The sequence below is a fragment of the Falco punctatus genome (genome assembly GCF_963210335.1).
Source record: "Falco punctatus genome assembly, chromosome: Z".
NCBI lineage: Eukaryota > Metazoa > Chordata > Aves > Falconiformes > Falconidae > Falco > Falco punctatus.
This window is the reverse complement of record NC_137586.1, coordinates 15,621,470-15,646,861: the sequence shown is the minus strand read 5'-3', so window position 1 is coordinate 15,646,861 and position 25,392 is coordinate 15,621,470. Positions and strand designations below refer to the sequence as shown.

The window sequence follows — 25,392 nt, the reverse complement described above, 5'->3', positions numbered from 1 at the left end:
CCCTTCCGAACAGTCTGTAGCCCTCCATTGCAGCACTCAGTCATGCGAGCTACACCACCGTGTTTCTGTGTCTGCATAAACAGTTTTCATGGCTCTGTGTCAGTGCTTGTGGGGACACTTGATGATGGCTGCCTCTTGCTGATGGTGATCATGGTGTTTTGGAAACTCACAGGACAAAGTATGCTTTGACAGTAGCTGAACAAAAAGCATTCCAAGATGGGAGATTTACTATGGTGAGGAGCTGGCACCAAATGGCAGACTCAAAAACATCTGAGATCAAGCAGAACATTTCCATTTAATTGTGATCTCCAGAATTACTTTGGTCAGTACAACTGCTTAAACATATCAACATAAGGCTCAATTTTCATTACAATAAAGCATTCACATGAAAACACTTTAAGCAGCATAACAGTATTTGACAAAACATCCTCCAAATATCTGTATAGAATTATTTCGATAAACAGTGTTTCTGGAACAGGATCTAACCCTTACAACATAAAACACCAAACTCCTTTTCGTTAGTGGTTAACAGCTGGTTTTGGTCATGTGTGTGCCACTAAAACTCTAGGAACAAATGATTTTCAAGGGGTTTAAGGCCAGGATATGGTTCTGTATAACCTATACTTTTAAATGAAGATTCTGCTTCCGTGGTTTTGTACATTTATTTGATGGAGTATCAGACTACACAGTCGTAAAATTCTATTTACTATTTAAAGTAAAATGATAAATGTTATGCAAAAATACCTTTATTACACCAGTGATGCTTTAACTAAAGTGAATATTAAGACTATTAATCAGGGGTTGAAAGTTTTAGGCCCCGATACTGAAAGCACTTCTATACATCCTTAACTTTACATGTAAGGAGGCAGCAAAGGGACTACTCTGATGGGCGATGTTAAATGTGTGCCTAAGTGTGTGCAGACTGTGGGCCAAAGTACTCGGAGAGGCGCAGATGTGTTATACAGAGAAACATTCTCAGCGCATAAATAAAATCTGGCTTTTTTAATATGTACATATACTGAAAAGTAATATTCTGAACTGAAAGGATGTGTTTCTTTTTCTGTCTTAATAGCGCATATATTCCCATTTCACTCAGAAAGTGCTTATGTATGCTCGGCTAGAGAATTACCTCATCAGCTGTGACTCTAGCATGAACAAATCTGAACCAAGAACGTCTTATCAGCAGGCAATACTAGGGGAGGAGAAGGCTGGCAATTGTTTCTATATACCTTGTATTAATAAAAGACCTTCTCATAGAGAAGAATAGACTTTTAAATACTTTCAATCCTGATATATATACAACGGTAAAAATTCACATTTTCATGCTTTAGTGAGACACTTTAAAATCCTGCCCCAGGCAGCTCTCAGAGTAGCTATGTCCAGTTCCTAGCAGCTGCCTCACGTTCAGCTTTAGTACCAGAAGCTTAAACTCTTGATAGCTGAGCAACCATGGGAAGAGAAAACACAGTTCTACCAGATTTGGGAAGGGAAAGAAAGAAAAAAAGAAAGTGATGGGTCTTTCTATTTCCAGAGGCCAAGGAGCTCTCCTGTGTCCCAGAACAAGACAAAGCAATTCATGTTCCAAGCCCCACTAGACTTTCCTCATACCGTTTCTGATGGTAGGGCCCCAGTGCAGCGTCGGTTCCACACAGTCCTCAGTAGTCTTAAAAAAAACGTACCCATCACATGGCAAGAGAAAAATAGCCCTTTGGAGCACAGCTGAACCCCTCTCCCCTTGAATAGGCAGAACACCTATCTATTGCACCAGTTTTTCCAATGTACCAGGAAGTATCCCCAGGGTTGATGCCTTTCATGGCCATCTATATACACTTCTCTGACAAATTCAGTGTCTCTGTGGGAAAGGTGACCTGCAGAGGGCTGCCCTTGGATGCAGAGCTGGTCCCGCCACCAGACCTGATTTCATTCACCAGGAAGACGTTCTCAGAGTCCTGCCCCTGCGAAGAGTCTGAAGTCTCCGAGCTGCGCAGTGTCCTTACGGAGGTGGTGTCGGACTGAGCCAAGCTGGCACTGGGGCCTGGAAGCAGCACACGGCCCTTGATGCTGCTTTCGCTTAACTCGGGAGGATAGAGCAGTGTTTGAGAGGTGCTGCTGATCTCCCGCAGCTCACGGGAGATGAAGGAGGGTGACTGGCTTGACATGGCAGAGGAGGTCCTGCGGCCGTCCACGCAGTTGAAATTGCCCCCTGAGTGCTGCCTTCGAGCCCCTCCGATGCGGCAGAAGAGGCATTTGATCTTCTCGATGGCTTTGCTGAGCACAGTCTTGCGGAGGAGGATGTAGACCCATGGGTCCAAAATGGGATTCACGGAGGCAATGCGGATGGCTTGCAGGTCAGGGTTCTGCCCCACATCCTTCACCGATTCCGGCTGGTACAGCTGGTTCACAAAGACACGGACCTGCCCAAGGAGACGGGGGATAAGAAACACAATTACATCAGCAGATGTTTACATTTCAAACCAGAGATCTAGATTTGCTACTGCAAGCTATGACAAGAAAAGAGGCCGGCAAAGCCATGCATCTCAGATTGGCAGCCCTGAGTTTATTTTTGGAAACAGCAAAAAACCCAGAATCTGCTGTAAATTGGCCTTCTTTGTTACTGATAGGAAAGGAACGGCTCTTTCTTTCTCCTTCCCCTCATAATGAATCCTTGAACCTCCAACTTTTGGCTGATATTTTTAAAAATTCCTTTTTTCCTGATAGAACTCAGAAGCAAAGACGTAGACCTACATCCTGATACCCTAAGCCTTAGGCCACCCTGACTGAGAAGCCCTGGACAATCAGTTTCTCTAGTGAAGGTTAATAATTGTTTGTTTAGAAACAAACTGAAACACAGGTTATAATCCAAGTATACCAGGCTTTGGAAACAAGTCCAGAGCTGTCAATTCCCAAGTTTAGAAATGCATTTTCCTGGCACCTGTCCTTACTGGAATTGTTTGTATATCCTCAACTACTTGCTTGCTGCAGGATAGTTTGGAAAACCAGAAATATTATTTAAAAACAAACAAACAAACAAACAAAAAAACAAACCCCCAAAAAAGGAAAAGTCCCACAGCTAGGAGATTTTTAACAGGTCAGTGATGAGATTGCAGCACTGGACTGGAGTGCTTTGCTCTCCTACATGAGCCAGCATTTTGGTTATACTTACAAAAGCATAAAAATATTCATGAAGTGATCAAGAATTTAAGATGTTGAAGCTGCTCCATGAAGTAACTATTTAATTAGCAATTTTAGTTTATTATGCATAAAACGTAACACTAAAGGATCCTGTCTTCTACACAGAAATGTCTTCTCCAGCTTCTTCCTTTGAATCAAAAAAAAAAGCAGTAATCTAGGCCATCTCCTGGTTTAGAAGCACTTTTGTAAATACAGCTGTGAGTAAGGCATAGCCCAATTCTTTGATGTAATTTTTTTCCAGTGTCAGTAAGGAGGATGGCATCATATGTTTGTTAATCAGTCTCAAACAGCTGTTCCCTGTTTTAGCAAGACCTACATGGCATCCAATTATAGGAAGGCCTAGGAAAGCCACTGAACAGAATTGATAATGGAAGATGCTGTTTTCTTCAGATTCCTTAAGGTAACTGAAAATAAATCCCTTAATTAAGGGATCTTCTTATCTGATGCAGTAAAAATCTAGTAGCAAAATAATGAGGATTTTAAAATCTCGTCTGACTTCTGAAATGAATTGTCTCGCCATGCTAGGAGGTTACAGACAAGAAGGCAAATGAGCATCTAAATAGTTGAGCCAAACAGCCCTCTTAAGTCATTTTTATTAGAAGTTCCACACGTGAAGCTGTCCAAGTCTGGCGAAAAATTTTACAATTCTGTTTGTTTGGAGAAATTTTCCTGCAGCAGGGCAATGTGATGGCATTTGGCTTGCCAGAATCCAGAGGCTGAGTGTGCTCCAAAGCTATCAATGAACTACATTGAAATGATGCGGAGTCCCTCTCTGGAAGAACTATACATACAGCCTCTCTCTACCTGACTGTCAGAGATGACTGCCTATGTTTTCTTTCTCAGCACTTTTCTGTAGGTTTACAGGTAACAAAACCTGCCCACGGAATTCAAAACATGGGAAAGCCTTGAATTTATGCAGCAAGATAATGATCCAGGTTTTATTCTCGGTTGCTTTCCTGATGATTTCTAACATCGTGGATGAACACCGTGGATGCCTTTCTGACAACTAATTTACTGACCTTATTCTTCTGTTAAGCGAAATGTGCAAACCGAGTACTTCAAAGAGCATTCCTTTTCGTGCGGAACTTATTTTTATGGGTTTTTCTTTCATAAATCTTTACTTGCTTCAAGGATTTCCGTTACTTGCTTTGTATCAGCCTCCTGCCTGATGTCCCTCACTACGTGACTCCACGTGTCACTGCCTGCGTCAGTTCTTTAATTAGGCCCCTCCAGAGGCCAAAATTTTTAAACACCTCCAGCGCGGCGGGTACCCACTGATTGCACCCACCCGCCAAGGCGGCCCGGGGGGTCGCGGCGAGCCCCGCCCGCCCCGAGGCGCCATCCCGCAGCGCTCCGCCAGGTGGCGCAGGCGCCCCGCAGCCGCCGCCGCCCGCCGGGGCGGCCACTCGTGGGAGGGGTCGGGCGCCGCGGGTCCCTGTGCCCGCCCGCGCCAGGGAGGGTCGCTCCGCACCACCCCGGCGCTGAGCCCGAAACGCGCCGTCCAGCATCCCCGGACCTGGGAGGCTGAAAAATAAAGTTGGCGCGACCCGTCGCCTGGCGTCGGTGGACATCTGTTCGCCTGAGTGTTGGCGTGAGGTATCTTTCCCTTCCACAGTGAAAAAAGGTCACATGTACGAACATACAAAGGTCAAATATAGAAGCCGACAAAGGTCAGCTTTCCCCAGGGGATCATCCTGTGCCATGCCGACGTCTCTTCCCAAAGGCTCCTGTTCTCCCTCAGGGCCGAGGCTTCCCCACGCAGGGCAGCAGCGCAGGTGCCTGACCCGCACCGCCGCACAGGCAAGGTGCCCCGAGAGCCACGAGTTCAAAGGACAAGGTGGAGGGAGGGGTGGCCTTCTAGCAGCTCGTGCAACTACATACAGTCATTACCGGGAGGATTAGAGGTGTGACAGGGAGGGGTATTGGCTGATAAACTCATTCAGAGCGCAAAACCAGCAGGCACACTTTGAAAATAGCTGGAGTACACAGTCCAATTTTGGAGACATGACTTTTTTTTTCCTTTTAAACTTGGAGCTATTGTTACACCTCAGTGATTTAATAGCAGGATTGTTCTTTTGATAAGCAGCATATGAAATTGAGGTACCTATTTCACCTTTCTCTGTCTACCTGGCAAGCTTCATGGGAAGACAAAAGTGTCTAAGTGCTAACTCTGTGGCTGAAAAGGACAATCACTAATTGTACAGTGAAGCTTGCTTTATGTTATTTCTGTCCTCTTTATTTCCTTGTGACAGATAGGAGGCACATATAAGTTAAAGATTCACAAACCAGACATATTTAGTGAAAACTCTCAACTGTACGTAACTGTTTCTACTTCCCAGAAAGGTCCCATGTCTTTCATTAGAAGCTCCCCCCCCCCGAATGTCAAATGCCTTTATTAATTTGGACCTGTTGCTGGAATTTGACTACATCTTAATCACAGTGAAGTAAAACTTAATCTGTGTTGGAATGTCAGTTTTATAATTTCTTCACCTACTGGTGAAACAGCATTTCCTAATGCATCATCTACAAGAACGGCAAGAGATGTATCCTGTTTTGGCTATGAGTCTTCTGCTGCAGGAGTTACCATGATAAAGGGTATTGCCTTGCACCTTAAGTGCCAAGTAAGTGGCACCCGCCACAGAATTAGCTAATCTGATGCTTGGAATTGAGCAATTTAAGATCCTAAATTAAGAAAGAAGCAAACTAGAAAAATTTCAAATGTCAAAAGAATGTGTTTTGTATATTAGCTTTTTAGCTGTAGAATTCAGGCAAAGTACCTTCAAAGTACTAGCAGTTTGTTTGCAATTGTGTTAAGAAGCACATAGCTCCAAGGTATGTTGAGTCTATGCTCAAGTGATAGGTACCTGTAGGATCAGTCCCGCATGCTGCTTGCTGCTTTTCCTTTTTACTAACTACAGATGCAAATCATGATTTCTAATCCTATGAAGTACTATGAAGTGACTTGTACAGTTACAGTCTCGCTGGTAATTGTCTTCATAGCTTCTACCTGCCCTCAAAATCTCCCCACATACTGACAGGATAAATTTAAAAACTGTATGGTAGTAAGCAGGAACAGGTTTTTCAGCTCTACAAGCCAATAACCTTTGCCCTTCAAGGCCTTGGTGTCTGCTTGGTGTCCACTCCATTGCTCAAAAATCACGTCTGCTACATCACTGCTGGCTGCGGACAATGCCCGATATTTACAGAGAAAAGTCAAAACCAACCAAGCCAAAAGAAAATCCAAACTTCTAGCTCTATTAAATATTAAGTTGGAAACTCCTGATTATTTTGTGCAATCAACCAGATGTACACCCTGAAACACTGTATTTTATTTTCCACTTTACCGTAATTTAACAACAATGTGCAGTGGTCAGGATCAGAAAATGATCATGCACTTTAAAATCACAAGACTATCTGACAGGCTACTGGAGTGAATTACAGACTTTGAGTAGTGTGTGCCTACTTATGCTTGAAAGAGCTAGTTGTTGTGTTTCTTTTAAAAGGCTGGATAAAAATTCCTACTCTATTCTTGACAAAATGCCTCCTAATATAACTTATTCCCTAATTTTAACTCTATCCAATTCTATTTCCTAAAAACTCACAGTATTTTAAAAGATAAGATAACCGGTGTGGACTGCAGACAAGAGTCAGCATATAATTTAGGTATCTTACTTAACTTTTAAATTTTTGTCTGATTCTTCTTCATGTCCTTCACATCACTTTCCGCTTATTGAGAACACATCAGGGTATATCAAAAGTTTCCTTTCCCTGATGTTTTTCATCCAAGTTTTTTGATCAGCCTTCAGTTCTGTCATTCGGTATTCTGCACAATCCCCCATCATTTTGTTACAGCACTTGTCAGTGTAAAATTTTGCTGATTTTATGAATAAATCATTAAGACACTAAACAACCTTACTTGTAAACTGAGTGCTGAAGCACCTCGTTATTAAAAACTGCTGTTGTCTGTGACTCAGCTTGCTGTTCTTCAAACACTTTTTAAATCAAGACAAGCCTTTGGTTATTATTTCAGGGCCATTTAATATTTAAAGACATGAATATTTTTTTATCAAACCCTAATAAATGTAGGCTTCCAGACTGCCTCTGTCTGCTGTTTATGTTGTGAAAGTGTTCATTCTGAAATGTTAGAGGTTTAAGTCTCTCTTTCAGAATTTGCTTTGCTTTGACTGAAGTGATGGTTTATTCAGCTGAAATCATCAGTAGGTAGTCAGCTCGTCAGAAAACTTAAGTCACAAAGCACCCTCTGAGCCTGATTTGTGTATCTGAATCATGCCACCACCACCTTACCACTTGCATGTTCTTGATGACTGTCAGGCTGCCCTGTTACAGACAAGCTCGATGAGGGCCCCCTAGAACTCCTCAAAAGTCTGTGTTAGTGATTTATTTGTCTCTGCTACTGGCTCTTTCTAGGGATTTATAGCATAAAGATGTTGCTTCTCTGAGTTTCTCTCTCGGTTCTTAACCTCAGTCTATACAATCAGAGGTCTTAATACAGTGGCACGCACTGCAGTACATCATGGCACAAAGCAGCATGTACGGTCCCGCAGGGGGAGGCAAATGATTTATAAAGCTGTATAACAATGAAGAAATTCAACCACACTGATGATGAGTGTATTTGTTTGTTAGGGATTTTTTTAACAAAGCTTACTTTTTCTCTTAGTCATCCCTCTAAGTGAAGTGACAGTCTCTTACCTCATTTTAGATATGGAAAAATGTGCTGCCTTAGCAGGGAAAATCTAACTTTCATGAATGCTCCCGAGGTAACTTGTGCCCTTGTAAGTAGTGAAATCAAGGTCTGAGAGAGCTACATAACATCAGCACCTGCACTTTCACATACCTTCTGCTATATACAAGTTTTTCAATAGCTACTGTTTAAGTAATAAACCTTTCGCCGCACCCAGGTTCATTAGTTTTAATTGTCAACAATCCTCCAGTTCCCTTTCTGGTAACCCCTCCCTCTTGATTCTTGATTCCTCCCCCCCTCTCCCCGTTTGGTTTTTTTGGGGTTTTTTTGGTTGTGGTTTTTTGTTTTTTTTTTTTTTTTTTTTTTTTGTATATTCTGTAAAAGGCTGCCTAGGTCCAAATGTATATGAACAATTTCATTCTGCATTTTATATTCAGACTTCTCAGCCTTCTTCTAGAAGCTCCTTCACAGAATAAAGTTTGTCTTCTTTCTGAAACTGCTGAAGTCCACCACGTTATGTACATCCAACACTGTGCTCATTTCCTAGAAGGTACTCTCTGCACTTACTAGCATCTCTTGAAAAGGCAATGCTGTTCTTTTGTAAAGTAGCTGATTTAATACTAGATTAATCAAGTTATGTACTGATAACCCATGGTACTGTCAGGGTTTTGGCCACTGCATGACCTGATGCCTCCCAGGTCCCTGATTCGGCAAGCCAGCCTACCCCTGCAGCTCCCAGAGCTGGAGCGCAGGGCAGGTTGTGCACTCCATTGAACACATGTGCACCTCCCAGAGACGCCCTGCATGCAGCTGTGACAGCACCTCTCCTCTACCTTCAGATGTCAAGCAATGAACGCTCGGCATCGTGCTGGTCATGCCACGGCACAACACAAAATGACAGTGCTGAAGGACGGGAGAGGGCCTTCGGCGACAGCTGGGGCGCTGGTGCTCCAGCACAGCCACACTTCACTGGCTCCAGTTTATGTAAGTAATGCAGCAAAACTGGCCCAACCCTTGTGATTACAGCTCCTCTGAAGCAGGGGGACGGACTCGCTGACATCTCGAGTCCTGTTCACACGTACTTCTGCAAACTTCCTCACCATGGTACACACTATTTGTTTTGCATCCCCAGCTGGCCAGCTGTATTTTGCACATGTCGTAGCCCCTCTGCAACAGGGGTATCACCCTACGGAGCATAAACCCCCTTAAAACAATCCTCCTAAAACCACTTTCTGTCTGACAACCACTGCTTGGCTCCCTTCGCTGTGTTTTGGAAGGTGGTGAATAAGGCGAGCCAGCTATTTGTTTAACGTCTCCAAGCCAGAGGAGAGAAGTTTGCCAAGCCTTATTATGGTGGGCGGCAAGCAAGAACTGAGCCTCCAGCTCATGGGTTGGGTTTTTTTTGTCTTCCTTGGAGATAAGGTGGAGGAAGAGAAATAAGTGGATCCTGCACGTTCAATGTAATGACACTAATTGTATCAGCCATTTCAGAAAATTAGCAAATGCTTTGTGGTAATGTTGACATTTCGGTATGACCTCTAGGTTTACGAGGGCCAGGTTCCTCCAACTCCCATTTAACTGGGCATTACACCAACACATGGTTCCACGGAGTTTACTCCTCCCACAGCGGGAAGCTGCTGTGGGGATGTCTGTGAGATCTACCCCAGAGATGGTGGGTGGATCCCTCAGGAGGGGAAGCTCAGCTCAGGTCTGGCGTGTGAAGCACTCTGCGTGCTGCTCGTGCAAAGTGAACAGAGCTCTGTCCTCCTGTGCACCAAGGACCACTGTACCCTTCAGCAAAAGTGCGCGCACTTTTAAAACACAATAAACATGCAGAAATGCAGACCAGACCCAAACCTCACTCATCACAAATTAATTTTGGGAGTGAACTTTAAAGTGCCTTTAGCTCTCTGTAAGATTTTTTTGCTGTGTGGATTCCAGTCCAACAGTGGAAAAATTACTGAGAATTTTTGGCGCTGTATTTTAACCAACCAAAGGAGCCCAGGACGTGGGATACGCACGTTTCTTTACTTATGAATACAGATCCACACAACTTTGTCTCACCATGCATGTATGCTAACAGCCTCTGAGTTACTGTAACAGTTTGCAGCACCAGCTGAACAGGACTCTGTCTTACAAGCACAGACTAGGAGCAGAAAAGGCTCAGTGGTGCGGGTGATCAAAAAGAAGAAGGGTTGCACAGCGTTACTCACCACCAGAGGAATGGAGCAGATGACCACCACCAGGGAAGTGGCAATGAGAAGAATAACCATCTGGATCTCTGCTCCAGCCATTCGGCGGAAGCTCCGGCGTCTGCGAAAGTCAGATAAACGGCTGGAGGTGGTGTCTGTCCCCAAGGATGTGCGTCGCATGAACTGGCGGTGCATGCGAATGAGGGCCACACACACCAGGATGTTGCAGATCACGGTGACCATGATAAGGAAGGAGCTGAAGCCAGCATACATGTAGGAATATGCTGCATGGGTGGCCTCCTTCGCTCGCCAGTCTATGAAACACCAGGTGTAAGGGTACTGCAAGGTAGATTTGCCGAGCCCCATGCTGGGGAGGGCGCAGAACAGCACGTTGGAAGCATAGATGGCAAACAGCGTGAGCCCTGCCAGCTTCTTGTCTACATAATGGTTGTAGAAATAGGCATGGTTGATGGCCAGGTACCTTTCTATAGACATGGCACAGATAATGCTGAGGCCAGAGAGTCCAAAGAAGAGGAGGATGAAGGAGCTGTACTCACACAGCGCCGGTCCTCCCGGCCAGCGGTTCTGCAGGTAAGTGGCAATAGTGACCGGACTCACCAGGCAAGTCCCCAAGAGATCGGTGACCGCCAGCCCGCACACCAGCGTGTAGAAAGTGGTCTCCTTCTGCTCCTTCCTGGACTTGCAGAGCACCACGATAGCTATGAGGTTGCCCACCACGCCGAAGATGAACATAATGGTGGGGATGGTGGGGGGCTTCCCACCCTCCGCCCCACTGGCGGTGCCGTTGGCGGAGCTGTTCGCAGGTGGCATGATGGTGGGGTTGAAGGACATGATGCCCACGCTGCCGCTGCGGAGTCAAGCAAAGGCAAGAGCGGGTCCGCAGAGGAAACGCGGAGTAGGGAAGGGGGCGGGTAGCCTAGCGTGGAAATAAAAATTCAAATGAGGGGGAAGTTAAAAAAAAACAAAAAAAACACCGGTGCGTTTTAGTTAAAAAAAGAAGTCCTAAAAAGGACCCGAAGCGGGGTGCCGTCCGGCAGCGGGCGGGGAGCGGCGCTGCCTCTCCCTGGCGCTGCTCTCCCCGCGCAGAGCGCGGCGCTGCGTCCGGCCGGCAGCGGCAGCGGCAGCGGGAGCGGGGCGGCCCGAGCGCGGAGCCGAGCGCGGCGCAGCCGGTCACCGCCTGGCGCACGGGCGCCGGGGAGGGCTCAGCGCGGCGCTGGGGCGGCCCTGGGCGAGCGGGCGGCGGCGCCAGGTGCCCGCGGGGGCGGCGCGGGAAGGTGCCGGAGCGCGGTGCCCGCCGCTCATCCCCTCCGGCCGGCCGCGGGCGGTGCGGTGCGGGGCGCGGGCGCCGTCTAACTCCCCGCGGCGCTCCCGCCGAGTTTCGCCGCGGAGGGCGGGGGCGGCGCGTGCAGCCCCGCCGCTCCTCCCCGCCCCCTCGCCCCATTGGCCGCGCCGCGGAGGGCAGGTTGCGCGGGGCCGGGCGCGGGCACCTCCGCCCGGGGCTGCCGCCGGGGGGGGGGGGGAGGGGGGGCAGCGGGAGGGGCGGGGGCATGCGGGGACCGGGGGCACCTGCCCACTCGCTGGCCACTCGGTAACGACAGACGGCAGCGGGAGCCAGGCTCGCCTTCCCCGCACGGGCAGCGCGGCGGGCGGGCGCCCTGCGGGAGCCGCGTTTGCCGGGCGGCCCCGCCGCGGTCGAGCGCGCAGCGCCGGGGGGGCCGGGCCCCGCGCACGGCGGCGCTCACGGGGGCTGGCGGCTGGCGCGGCGGCGGCGGCCGGGCCGTGCGTGGCGGAGGCGGGCGCAGGTGCAGCAGGGCGGTGCGCGGCCGCTCGGCGTCCGGCGGTGCCCCCGCGGCTGCGGCCTCCCAGCGCGGGGCGGCGTGCGTCGCCACGTGCCGAGGGCCCGTGCTGTCGCGACTGTGCGACAGCCGTGCGTGAATCGGAAGGGACTTCCCGGCAAAGTCTCACCGCGACGGCTGGGTCTGCGGCGGGGCTGGCGGGCGCTTTTTCCCGGGCGGTAGCTGTCACCCGGGCGGCGGTGGCGGCGGTGGGGTCCCTCGTCCATAAATACGTGCAAACCCTGCCGCCGCCACAGGTACACGCGTGGGAGTTTGTGCTGGGGGGTCAGGGGTGAAGCATCACGCCGCCGTGACGGGTCGGACAGCGGGTCCCACCGCCCTGACGCCCTGTGCCGTGCGTTAGGTGACGGCAGCTGCTACAAAGGACGCAAAACCTGCGCCCTGAAGCATGGCATCGGTGTGCTTTAGAGGAACCTCTTCTCTGATGTCAAAGCAACATGTAGTATAGAAGCCCGATCTTCTATACCCTCACCGTCCTCCCCCCTCTCTCTTTTAAGCCTGTGGCAGCGATACCTGAGGCCTTACTAGCGGTTGTAAAGTCACAGCAATAGGATATACTGGCAGCAAAAGCACTGACAGAACAAAATGTATGAGAGAGCAAGCATGTACTCTGGAAAAGAGAATGACGAGTGAATTTTCAATGCTGTATGAACAGACGTGAAGAAAAAAGTGACTTTATTTGATCAGCTTTTCAGTGTATTCTTACTTTGAAAATTAAAATTCAGTTTTAGAAAAAATGGTTTTGAAATAGTGCACATATGGGCAAAGAAATGGCAGTAGTGGTGGCGGTGTGGTCTCAGAGAAAATTAACTTTTTTTTTTTTTTTTTTAATGGTTTGCTGGTATTGACAGTTCTTTATCTTTTACAAAATTGGGAAATCGTTCCGTCACCAGCACAAAGCTTCACGTGGGAATAGGGGTTGCTGAATTAGGTTTGCGTAATTGTCGGAAGCAAATTATAAGCACTTCAAAATACTTTCAAAAGAAGGCACAGCACAAAGGTGTTTTTTTCTTACCTTTAAACAGTTTTTCCAGCAGTTCCAGGAAACCTGACCCAGGTCCAGAGCCAGCCCTGAATTCAGCGGTGTGGTTGCACTTGCTTTCTCAACAGTCCTCCTTTCCTACACTGAGGCTTTGGTGCTCTGGTACTAGAGGCCCTAATGTGGGATTAAGTTAAGACAGGTGAAGCAGTCATTACTAGGATGGGAAAAGAATTACCTTGCTTCCCTGAAGTGATGCAAAGGTTTTTAATGTCTTAGGGCAGAGGAAGTTATTTGCTGCCTTTTTTTTTCTCATTTTTTTTCTTACCTGTAGATCCAGTCTTACCATTTTGGTCGTCTCGTAACAGACTGTGTGTCTTCAGAGGCCTCAGTCTATCCTTCGGGGTGCTCAAGTCCTTCTGTGGGTACATATACATGTCTGTGTATGTGAAAGAGTGAATGCTGTTTTTCATTCTGTAAGATGCAATGGATGCATCTAAAAAGCTAATTACAAATGCAGGGAGGCCAGGAAAATCAATGAAGAAGGAACAAAAGTACAGTTTTGAATGTAAGGATAGTAAGATGAGTTTTGTAAACCAGTGTTAGTTCTTTAATTAGAGAATATGACAGAAGTCAGTCTCAGAATTGTGGGACAGGTTGCATGTGAGCTTACTGTATCTACCCGTTGTGTAAAACTTTTAGGGTTATTAGTAACTTCTGGGAGTTTTCCTTTGAAAGCTTCTAGTCAAGATGAAAAGCATAATCACACAGAAGCCTTAGTCTTCAGAGCAAAAGAGAGACTTTAAAGTGGAACTGAAATACTGAAGAAATTCCACTTGCAACATGAATAGTCACGCTGTCATAGCGGAAATGTCACAGATCCTAGCATTGAGTAACTACCAAAGAACTTCTCTTTGTGTGAAAACTGCTTAGGTGAGAAGTCAAAATACAAAGAAAAAATGACAACTTTGGAGTGATAATCATGTATGGAAAAAAATAATCAGTTCATTTTAAAAATACTAGATTAGAAAACATGGACACTGAAAACAATTGAGATAAACTTCTTGCCTCAAAGTGAACGTTTTCTGATTTTAATGTTGTTAGAATATTAATTCTGAAATACATGAGTCAGCTACTATTTTGACAGCTTGATTAGTTGAGCTGTATAACTAACTGTGGTGAAAGATTTAAATTAAAATACTTGACTTTTTTTTTTTTTTTTTACTTTTTTTTTTTTCCTTCTGTGGTGTGGTAAGAGGCTTGTATTTATTCAGCATGTCTCAGCAGCCATGTGATATCCCTTGTAAAGCTCCTTTAGCCAGCTGCCGGTTCCGAAACTTTACCTGCATTGCTCAGAGCCAGCTGGAATATAGACAAATAAACTACACAGAGGTCTCCTTGCTGTATGTAACTGCAATTTTAATAGCAAAATGCCCATGTAGGCATATGAATTGATGGATGTTTTCTGGAGGTGCTTCTACAGGAGCTATGTGTTTGGTGGGCTGTAGAAGTGGATACAGAGCCAACTGGGGAAATTTTGGACTGCTGTTAATGTGCTGCACGTCTGAAAAAACTTACTACGTGTAAAACTCCCATTAAATATCTGAAGCTCAGTAACATTCTTGACTTACTCAACAGCTGGTCAGCCTGTCTGCTTTGATGGGAAATTTGGCTGTGGGAATACTTTCTTGATGCTTTTTTGTTGCTTCATTTTTGTTCAGCTGTCATGCTTTTGACACATACAAGTTTTTCAGGAAAAAAAACAACCATTAGATTAAAGTCTGTATGCCAGAATACAATCATTGTTAATAGAGAATGGAAACAGACTGAACTAGGTGTTACATAATAGTATTTCTTTAATTAACCATTAGAAAAGAAAAAAATACAACAGGAGTAGGTTGCAAAAATGTTTAAAAGGAAGTGGGGAATTCTGTAATGTAACTTGAATAGAAATAGCATTGTAAGTAGATAAAAACAATATATTTTAAACCACGTAATATTTTCCTGCCCACATATTTTCCTATAAAATCATCACAGATAGTAACAGTATTAAATTTATTTTAGGAGTTCTGATTATTACTAGTATGACTGGTAACATTACTAGGATTTCTGGCACATTTCTGTTGTGGCACCTGATAAAGATTGTTGCTGAATGGGGGATTTCCCTGGGTGGGGGGAATTCTCTGGGGAGTGAAAGCAGTGCTCAGGTCCCCTTGCCCTTCTTTTGCTGCATTACTTTCTAGGAGAGAGCTGCAAAACTGCCACTGCCAGGGGATCTCATGGTGTGCTGGCGTGCAAGGCACCTCTGCACTCCAGTAGGACACTACTGTGCCAAAAAACCACAGGTCTATAATTTACTCCACTGTCATGTGCTGCTGAAGTTTGGGGCTTTTTGCCTGTTTAAATGATGCTGATAATCTTTATAGTACACTGAATGACACTTTTTCTCTGTAATAACATTTGTCACTGTATAGCGATTTTAATGCAGTTATGAAGTCTGCATTAACAGTTAAAATACTTTTTTTGTTTTTCAATCCATTTCTTTGGAACAGTATAGATTAAGTTAGCTTCTTTCTCAGCTGTCACTTATACCATTTTTTCTGAATCTTTCTGTTTTTTTTTTAAGTTTGGCAGTTCATTCCTGCATTGCAGAGGCCAACAGCATAAAAGGGAAGTTCATGGAAGAGCACTAATAATTAGCTGTCCAACTATTTTCTTATTTTAGAGTCCTTAAAATAATTGTAGCTATTTCAGGTCGTACCTGTTGAATTACAAATAGGCAGCTAAGTCAGACCTTACATAGAAAAAAAATTAAACGACTTAAAATTTAATTAAAATGAAAACGAAAGTTTAATTAAATTGAAAATTAAAATTTAATTAAAATTAAATAAGAATGAATTAAATTCCTCTTGGGCACAAACTGTGTCATCTTTACTGAAGTAAACTAATATCTTTTTGGAACATGTGCTGGATTGGTTTTACAGGGAACTTCAGAATATACTTTGTAAATATTACTAATTGGAAATTTTTGTGTTGTTTTAGCTTTCTGCAGTCAGCTGTGTGTGGTGGGCCATTTTGTTGTGACAAGGTATGGCAAATGATGGCTGTGGTGGAAGCAGAAACAAGCCAGCATGCCCAGGAAGCAGTTCTCTGGCTGCTCTTACTCAAGCCTCGCTGTTCTATAGCTTTTCTGTGAAAGATCTGAAGACTGAAGGCTCTTCCCAAGGATCCTGACTGTAATTCTGTGATGGTATCTGTGTGCCAGAAATTTTAACAAAGTGGCAGGCTTTCTTCTGTTTCTTGTTTTTTATTGAGGCGTGATAAGGGGACCTGGGAGTGTGTTAAACAGCTGTACTCTGTATCTTTGAAGAAAGAACTGAAGCTGTGCATTTCTGTTTGAAAGCTGAAACTTTTATCAGGTGTTGAAAGCAGTGTACGAAAGGCACCTGTGATGAAATTGTTGGACCGGTGATTTTTGCAGCCAGATTAAGTCACGGAAGTCACTTAACTCATGATATGATTTTGTAGGATTCCTTTTTATATTGTTATACTTGGCTTTGTTGGTTGGTGGTTTGGTTGGTTTTTTTTTTTTTTTTTTTTTTCCCAACACCTCCTTGTAAAATAAACTGAAGTTTCTCTAGAAAATTTACTGCCTCTGTATAAATTATGTTACCTGTTTATATCTTGGTGAAGCACTGCAAGATTTTCAGTAATTTTGAAGTGAAATTTGTTTTCTTCAAGTTACCTGGACCATCTTTGGAAAGAGGGCAGAATCCTTTGTAGCACATGCTGGGGCTGTATGCTACCTCTGCAGCATGAAGGCTGGCTTGGGCATGTGATTTGAGGCTAGATATAAGTTATGATCAGCCGAAAGTTTAATAGAAGTTTCTTCTTGTACCGTCCTGCCCACTATGGGGCTGGGTTTGAAAGTGTTTCCAGCTGTCAGGGTGGATTAACAATTAGTAGTGCAGTGCAATGGGTCGTTTATTGGCTGGTGGAAGAAGTCTCTTAATAAATGCTGAGGCTGGGTTCTTTGGGAAAGATTTTTCCTTTTTATAAATGCTTGCTATGGCAAGTATTCAGAAAGTTTTTGTACACTATGTAACTACTGTATGTAATCAAATCTTGCATTTGGGGAACTATATCACTTTAAGTCTTGAATTCTGGGAGATTCCAGGAGCAAGAAAAAGAATACAAAGTAACAAGGATACTGGATACTATCTGTAAATCAGCAGCTTAGTTCTTAGGAAAATCTACTTAAGCTCGTTGAAAAAAGGCTAATTTTGTGGGAATGACTTGTGCATTAGGTGATGAGTCAGTTACCTTTCACTAAGAGGACTCTGGCTGCAAAATCGTTGGAATAAACGCCAGCTTTTAGGAAGCCTGCAGCAAATGACAAAACTGTATTTGCAGCTGAGTGCTTTTGGGAAGGTCTGCAAGAAGTTTTTAAGGAAAAGTTTTCCTGCCTGTAAATTCTCTGCTGTTCCAGCAGAGGGTAGTTTGTCCTCTAGGAAGCTAGGTGTATTGAAGGAATGATCAGGAAAGGTAATTTGATGATTCCCATTTCCTTTTATTTGAGATAGGGCAATAACAACAGGCTGACCTCATCAAATTAACAAATGCTGAAACATACTGTTAGGCTACGGTATGTTCTTAGGCTGGAACTGGAAAAGGCAGCCAAATTCAACAGTACTCCCATTTCTGTCCTGCTACCAAGTGCTTCATTTGCCCTTCAAGAATTAATGCAGTTTGCTTAGACTGAGGAGAGTTGCATTATCAGCCTGATGCTTGAGAGCTACTTGACTTCATTTGTCACCTAGTAAAGTAGATACAACATGAAACATTTTTTGTGGCAAATGCTTAGAATCACTCCAGTTGAAGAGTATACAGCTTGTTTATAGTTGCTTAAAAATTGTTTTGAGATCTCTACTAATGCAATTGTGCCTGGTTTTAGCTCTTCAGGGCAAGGCCGTCTTAGCTGTGGTAGTTGAGAATGCACACCACTTGAAGCCTGGTGGAAGGCTGGAAGTGGTGCTGCGAGTGCTGGTATCTATCACCCACCCTTCTGCCACTGTACCTGCTGCTACAGCAGCTGATGTTAAAGAGAATATAAGTTTGTGAATTGTCATGACAGAACCCGCCTGCATCTGCTCTCTGCTATACCGATAGTGTGTGGTGACTAGGGGGATGCTCTTTCTGAGTTCTCCTCCAGTACCTTGTTGTAAATCAGTCGTCAGGGAGCAGTACTGCCAGTCATGTGCCTGTGGCTGTCAGTCCTGAAGTGCAGAGACGCTCTTCTGATGTGAGAACATGTGGGAGTGCCATGACCACAGGACCTTTGGAAGGATGGCAGAAGGGATGTGCAGATCCACAGCTGTTCTGTTGCCATTGTTCAGTGAAGCTCTGTTACTCAGAACTTGTTTCCATTCAAAGCAGCATTTCAGCTCCTCATGGATATTAGGCTTTTTACCTCATTTCTAGAAAGAGTAGTTTGATCCAGTGATCATGGAAAGAAAGGGCATGGCGTGTGCTGAGAACCCCACGAGGGAAACTAGATAAGGGTCTATACTTCAGGCCCATTTGGACCTCTGTGGATCTTGCAGCTGGCATGTGAAACTTTCAACACAGCCACTGATAAAACCACCTAACTGAGTAGTAAATAACAGCAACTAATACATATAATTTTATTCATTTTAGTCAGAAGTCTTAATATAATCAGTACTACACTGCATATTTTAATTTTGAACATCCGTATTATTTGCTCTGGGGGGAGAAAAAAACCCCAGAAAACAGTACTCCTTTATGAAACCTGTGAATATGGTTAGTGTCAATCATGTCCATGGAAATGTTTCCATGGTTAGTTTGATCTTGGCATTACTATCACTCGGAGTTTTCTCTGTGGTGCATGGATCTTCTTTAATTTTTTTTTTCCCAATATATGTCTGAGCCAGGTAGTCCTGTAAGTCAAATCTAGCCATATCGCCCTGTGTTACAGCCTTTCTTCCCCTCTTCAAATTTTGAATTTACTTTCAGAAATGATACATTATTGCTTTCTATTTATTGGAAAAAAACCCCAGACTACATCAGGGATGAATAATGTATCTAAATTCTTTATTTTTGAGCAATACGTGTTTAAGCAATTACCTTGATGCCATTTTTAAACTCATATTCTACATGACCGAAGGAATACAGAAAAGCTTTTATATGGATCAGTAGAAGATTTATGTCACACTCTCCACTGATTATACGAGAAGCCTAGGCAATTAATCTTTTAAGGCAGGCACTTTGGTTAGGTGTCTCACTATATGTGGGATGATTCCAGGCCTGAGTACTATTGCTGTTGTCTAAACATGAGACGGACAAAGGAAGGTGGAGGAACCCAGGGCAGCTTTTCCAAAGTCACACAAAGGGTCACTGCAAGAATTGTTACTTGCCCATCCCCTGCATTGATCCTGTTGCCTTCCAAAGTGGAAGTAGCTTTATCTGGAGGAGACAGATCAATTTGCAGTGGATGTAATATATTTAGTATGAACTTTACACTGTTTCACTAGTAAGCAGTTTGCAAAGGGCTAATGTCTGATTGATTGAGACTGTAAGCTTGTCACAGATGTATGTGATGTATGTGTTAGATGTATGTGATGTAGAATGTATGTGTTAGCAATTAATATAATTTAATTAGGCATAACTAAACTTTGAACCACTGCATTCTGTAATAAACAGTTCACCATTTATTAAAGTTATGTATTAGCTTAGTATTATTTTTGACCAGTTTGTAAGTGAATCTTCATATGTACGTCTGGTACTTACATATCCTATCCATATTTTATAACATCTGGCTGTGGTAGAGTAGCAGATTGGAACAAAAATGAACTTACTCTTTAGAAATGTAGGTAGATAATAGTTTTAAATATCATACAAGCTGAATGCCTGATACTGTTGTCTTCACCAGCTGGCAAGCCTCCCACTGTCAAAAAGGCATTCAGTGTGTTTGACATTAAGGGTGGGGGAATGTTTGTGTAATTATAAATGTTAGACTTGCAAACACGCCTTTTGATTGCAACAGCCTGGACTTCCACATGTCAACAGGAATCGTAACTTTTCACAAGACAAACCTTGGTTTATGTACCTTGGCATTGTTGCTGGTCTTTTCTATATAATTTCAGTGTGTATTTTGCTAAATTGTAGCTGAATTTTACATGTGTGCACATTTCAGATGAGACATGTAGATAATGTAAGTAATCTTGACTAAACATTCAGTTGCTACAGCTACTGTATGCAGCTGTAACAGTTTTGGTATTGTGATGAAAGCTCAAATCACACTGAGTATGAGTAATTAACCTGTGATCATGCAGGCTTGTGATGTCTTGTGCAGTGCTGCTGAGCCTAATATTAATTTTAGAAAGGTTGTTGGTTGCTGAGGTCTGAACATTTTCAAGGAACTCTACAATGATTCTTTCCTAGTTCTGTAGCTTGAAAAAACTTAAAGTGCTCTACAGTGCTTCACAGGTGGTCAGTTGTTGTTCTGTGGTTTTATTTGGTTGCAGCTGGAAGAATTATTTAAGAACTTGAGGATGGATTTTGGAAGCAGAGTGGCTGCAGTCCTTGCCTAATCTGAGGAGGAAGAGAGAAAGAAGAGTGAAGCGGCCACTATGTCATGTGAAGGATTGTACTTTAGAAGTGTTTGTTTTAGTGCAGTTAGTGAAGTGTCTGTGTACTTCCCATCTTTTCTTAGATAAAATGACTTTCACATGCATGATGTGTTTTGTAATCCTGGAAATGATCGGGCAGTTCTCAGAGAAATGGTAGCTCAGCATGTATCAAGTTTTGTACCAAGTATTTCTGTGCTGCGGGAGACTCCTTGAGACATGCTGACAAGAAAGAAAAAGGAAAACAGCGCTAAGGAGCCGTGTTTCTTGTTGGACTATAATGGCCTATGGAAATCTCAAAGGTTTATGCCATCTTATTTATAATTTCTTCCTGCATGTGTATCTGTAATATGCTCATTGCAGTAATGCTTCAGCCACACCTACCCGAACAGGTGCAAGTATAGCAGTGCTGTGGGACACCCTCTCTGACATCTCAGATCTGGAAGGAATGTGTGTGATATATCACTCCATTCATGGACATGTATGCCATGTGGAAAGCATTCCTGCATAATGCCCCGATGCATATTAATTAGACAAGTGAAATACTCATGTGATGTAAATCAGATCGTTTCTTGGAAGTGTACTGATTCTTATCACACTGAGAATGTAACCCAGTATCCCTAATTAGGGGAAATTACAATCTGTGTTACAAATAATCTAAAATAATTTTATATATGTTCAGGGAGAGAGATACACATAGAATGTTTTAATGATTAATGGTTAATCATGTTAATTTTATTAGTGTGATGAGAGAAGGGATATTATCTGTATAGCTGTGGAAAGATGGCAGCTTTCAAGAAGATAGCTGGTGTGGCATACAATTTGTGGGAGGTTTGGTGATAAGACTGGAAATTATGGAAGAGAGGAACACAACAGAGCATATGGAGAAGCAGAGTTGGAGAAGACTTGTTTTGTAGGTGCACTTCTTTTCCTCCGGACTTCGCTGTTTGTACGTCAAGTTTTCTTGACTCCATTTCCTTGTGACTTACTGTTGAATTACAGAAAGTGCTCTCGGCCTGGGCTTCTCACTCGTAAACTCTATTGCCTGGTGTCCACCCAGAATGGTGATTCCACCCAAGTCATCAATGTATTTTCCCCACTCTGGCAGCAGCACCTTGCATCTTGATCTCTTCCCTGACTTGCTGGACACCACACTCACAAAGAAAAGCACAAGCTGCTGCAGCCTGGAGCTCTGCAGCACCTGGGTGCTCGTGAATTGACATCGTTCAGACTAGCTGCTTAGGCATCCCCTATGAAAAGGAGAGTTGTATGGCAAATCCCAGCAAGCTGAATGGAGAGCTGCCTGGGAGAGATCTTGACAAGAACGTGCCTTAAGCGGTGTCATTGTCTGGGACTGGGATACCATAGTCTCCTTCAGCGCAGGATCCCTTTCCTGAAATTAGCCATATAGCCTTTTTTGTTCAAAACTCTTACTGTTCTGTTCCTTGCCTGCCACTCCCAATGCATATTATGCACTAGCTCAGCAGTTAAAAGGCAGCAGGCTTGTGCTTGGTTCCTTCCTCTGCCTGAGGGAGCTCTAATCAGTGTCTCCTATCTTCCAGGAAAGTATCCTGGCTATAAAATACTCTAGATGGGATGTTTGCAGTGTCTCCTTTGGAAGGTGTTTTGCTTTGCGTGGAATAATTAAATATTAATTGGGAGTGCAGAAGAAGATCTGTTTATGGATTAGCTCACACATCTGGGAGTAGAGAGGCAGAAGTTTAAGCCCTAGCTCCAGGGAATGCTTGTCATTAGTCCTGCTGTCTGTCTTCATCCTGCTTTTCTGAGGACGTCCTTGATTAGGGTGTCACAGCTGAGGGAAGCAGAGGAATGTGGAAATATCCATAGATATGAACAGAAGTGAAACTGATTAAAATTAAGATGGTACTAGAGATGTCAGCTATCTTGAGCAATAGTAGCTGAGTGTGCTGATGTTTGGGGTTAATCATCATCAGTGATGATGAGTATCTAATTTTGGACCTTAAGCACCAAATCAAGCATCTAAGTCCTGCCTGTAGTATACTTACCATCTAAGCATGCATATCAATGCTGAAAATGTAAGGTATTTTTAAAGTCCTGCATAATCTGTTGTGCTGCCATCACTGCTTTGATCCCTTTTGTGTTGTATCTGTTCCTCTTTGTGTCTCCTATTTTCATGGGTTCCCATTGTTGCCACTTATTCTTGAAAGAATGTCTCAGTTCCTTTTTGCTAAATTCCATGTCTAACGTTGCTTCTGCAAATGTTACATCATGTATCTGTTCAAAGCTGATTATCTTACCAGTAGTTCCTGTAGGTTGTTTTTGGCTGTCATCACTGCCTTATTGGGGTGCTTTCTGATACCATATAACCAAATTGACTAATATATGACGATGGTAGTATCAATGTTCTTTCTGCTCGCTTTTTGTTTCCTACAGGAATGAATTGATCTATTTTGTCTGAATTAATATCCTAGGATTTGCTGATTATTTTACTGAGTAGTCATTAGTAGTCACCTTTTGAGAGATTAATAGCTCATCCAGTATCTTATACAAATGTGTAAACATTTAAATGTATAAATGATCCACACCAGTCACATTTTGATCAGTGATCTGAACTCTTCCAATGGTTTGGAACTGTGAAGATTATAGGACTTTATTCTGTTTCTTTAATAATAATTATGAGCATCAAGAAAATAATATTTCTTTTTTCAGTTCTACTACTGGTTCAGAAGAAACTGTGATGATAATTGTATTTTCAAGCTGTAATCTGATACAATTTTAGTTGTAATGTACTCAGCATATAGTAGTGACTTCAGTCTTGAAAATTGAATGTGGAAGTTAGCGTTCTACTGCAAACCGCATTCTTTAGCAGAATCCAGAAATAGTCAAGAAGGCTAAACAGGTGATGGTGGTTGGCTCTCACTGTCACAAGGCTTTGCTAATAAACAGTGTGCTTGGTAAGACTCTCCCAGTAGTTAGGGAAACCCCAGTAAACCCAGAAATTTCTGTAAAAATATGTGTGACTGCTGTAAATGTCTAATATCTAGAAATTGTTACTAGAAAATCTCATGTTGTAGATACCAAATTTTGGAGTAGTTCCTATTCAGGAAACTGAATGTCAGAGACATCTGTAGTGAACAGTGTTTTGAGAAAGTCTGTCTGTTGCTGTAGGACCTTACTGGCAGTTGTAAGCATTGTGTTTTGTCTGGGAATAAGAAGAGAATGTGTTAGAGCAATACCTCATCTTTTATGAACTATAAAACCTGGTCTAGAGTCCATTATAAAAGTAACCAGAAACCTGTTTAGATGTCTGAAATACCACAGCATGGCAGATTAATGGGTATTTTAGTGATACCGAGAACTGTGGTATTTGTTTTAGTAGACTAGCATGAACTTTTCAAAACACTAGCTGATTTATCTGGAGTACACACAGATATTAAATATCATCCATTTTAAAGAAAATGGATCATCGTGCTATTTCAAGAATGCCAGCAGAGGTAGTTTTGACTGTATGTTTTCCCATTGATTTAAGAGCATGATGGATTTTCGTTCAGCCCCCAACATACATTATCTAGCCCTTTTATCTGTGCAGAGACAGAATAAGAAGCACTTATTGTAATACTTGTGTGAAATGTTTGCAGTGATATTTCATTTTTTTCTGTGTGCTGCATTAAGCCAATGATAGTAAGTATAATGTATGGTTTTCATTCAGACTGATGTACTCAGTCACTGTGCTCAAGCATTGCAGTGATTTTGGATATCATAATTCAAAACTGAATTAACTGCTTCCACATTTTTTTTTTACTCTGCAGCTCCCAGATTATTTAGTATTAATGAGAAAATCCGATTCCCTTTGTGAATTTACTGGTACAATGTAAAGTAGTTGTGGTACTGGTCTTAGGGGAAAAAGCACATAGATATGCTTGAAACTGCCCAGTTACTAACTTCTCTCTAATTTCCCCGTAAGAGGGAAGAGGTCAAGAGGTCAGAGAGATTTTGATAGCCAGCCAAGGAAGTTGCATCATAAATGTTTTAAAATGGCAGATAAAATTTCATTTACTGTGACCCATTCCTATGAAACTGTAGTGATGCACCAAAGTAAAACCAGATTGAAATCGTGCTGTTCTGCTCCTGGCTGGTGTTTTCAGGACACTTACCAGTATCTTTGCTAACTAGTTGAACCGAAGGTGCATTGAAAATGTCATCAGCCATTGTCATGATGAGGTGCACAGATGGGCTAAAAGTTCCTTTATTTCTTTGTTGGCTATTCCTTCACTGAGAAGTTGTATGTTAGGGATTTGAATATATATTTTTTTAATCTTAAAACTTTTTCTGTGTTCTTAATTTCATTCTTCACCTCTGGTTTTTTTTTTTTTTAAGCAGCCTCAAATTTTATTTGAACTGTCTGATTCATTCGGTTGTGTTCATGTGTCACAGAGACCTGAACAGTGGGTAAACCTAATATGAAGTTGATAACAATGAGTATAAAGTAATGTTGGATAACAACTACAAGCCTTGACCCAGTTTCTTGTTTCATTTTAAAGATTGTCTTTTTTTTCCTCCACCCTTTTTCTCATGTTGTGTGTGTGTTTATAACCCCTGAAACTGCCACTTTGAATTATTCCTGGAGATAATGTTGATGCAATTTGTATGTGGGACAGGGGAGTCCAAAATAATCGCAACCTTATCTCCTGTGTTCAGAACACCAGCCTTAGTGCCATTTCTGAACTCTAGTGGGGTGTGTGGTTTTATTGCAGAGGAGCATAAAAAAAAAATGCATCCTAAATTTACATTTGATTTCCTCCTTGTGCTTGAATTTGGCCTC

The 25,392-nt window shown here is 43.2% G+C and overlaps 2 protein-coding genes across 2 annotated transcripts; one reads left to right on the top strand and one right to left on the bottom strand.

Annotated features, from left to right (window-relative positions):
• Positions 1-276: 276 nt before the first annotated feature.
• Positions 277-11,122, bottom strand: PTGER4 (prostaglandin E receptor 4). The gene is made up of 2 exons (XM_080372169.1): positions 10,108-11,122; positions 277-2,414 (listed from the first exon to the last, which is right to left on the bottom strand). The coding sequence occupies exons 1-2, from the start codon at positions 10,936-10,938 to the stop codon at positions 1,821-1,823; spliced, it is 1,425 nt and encodes a 474-aa protein (XP_080228295.1). The 5' UTR covers positions 10,939-11,122; the 3' UTR covers positions 277-1,820.
• LOC308056789 (uncharacterized protein) lies at positions 10,940-16,075 on the top strand (the record flags this gene model as incomplete). The annotated part of the gene is made up of 3 exons (XM_080372625.1): positions 10,940-11,018; positions 11,118-12,199; positions 15,985-16,075. 3 exons carry the CDS (start codon positions 10,940-10,942, stop codon positions 16,024-16,026), a joined length of 1,203 nt encoding a protein of 400 aa, XP_080228751.1. The 3' UTR covers positions 16,027-16,075.
• Between the last annotated feature and the right edge of the window lie 9,317 nt (positions 16,076-25,392).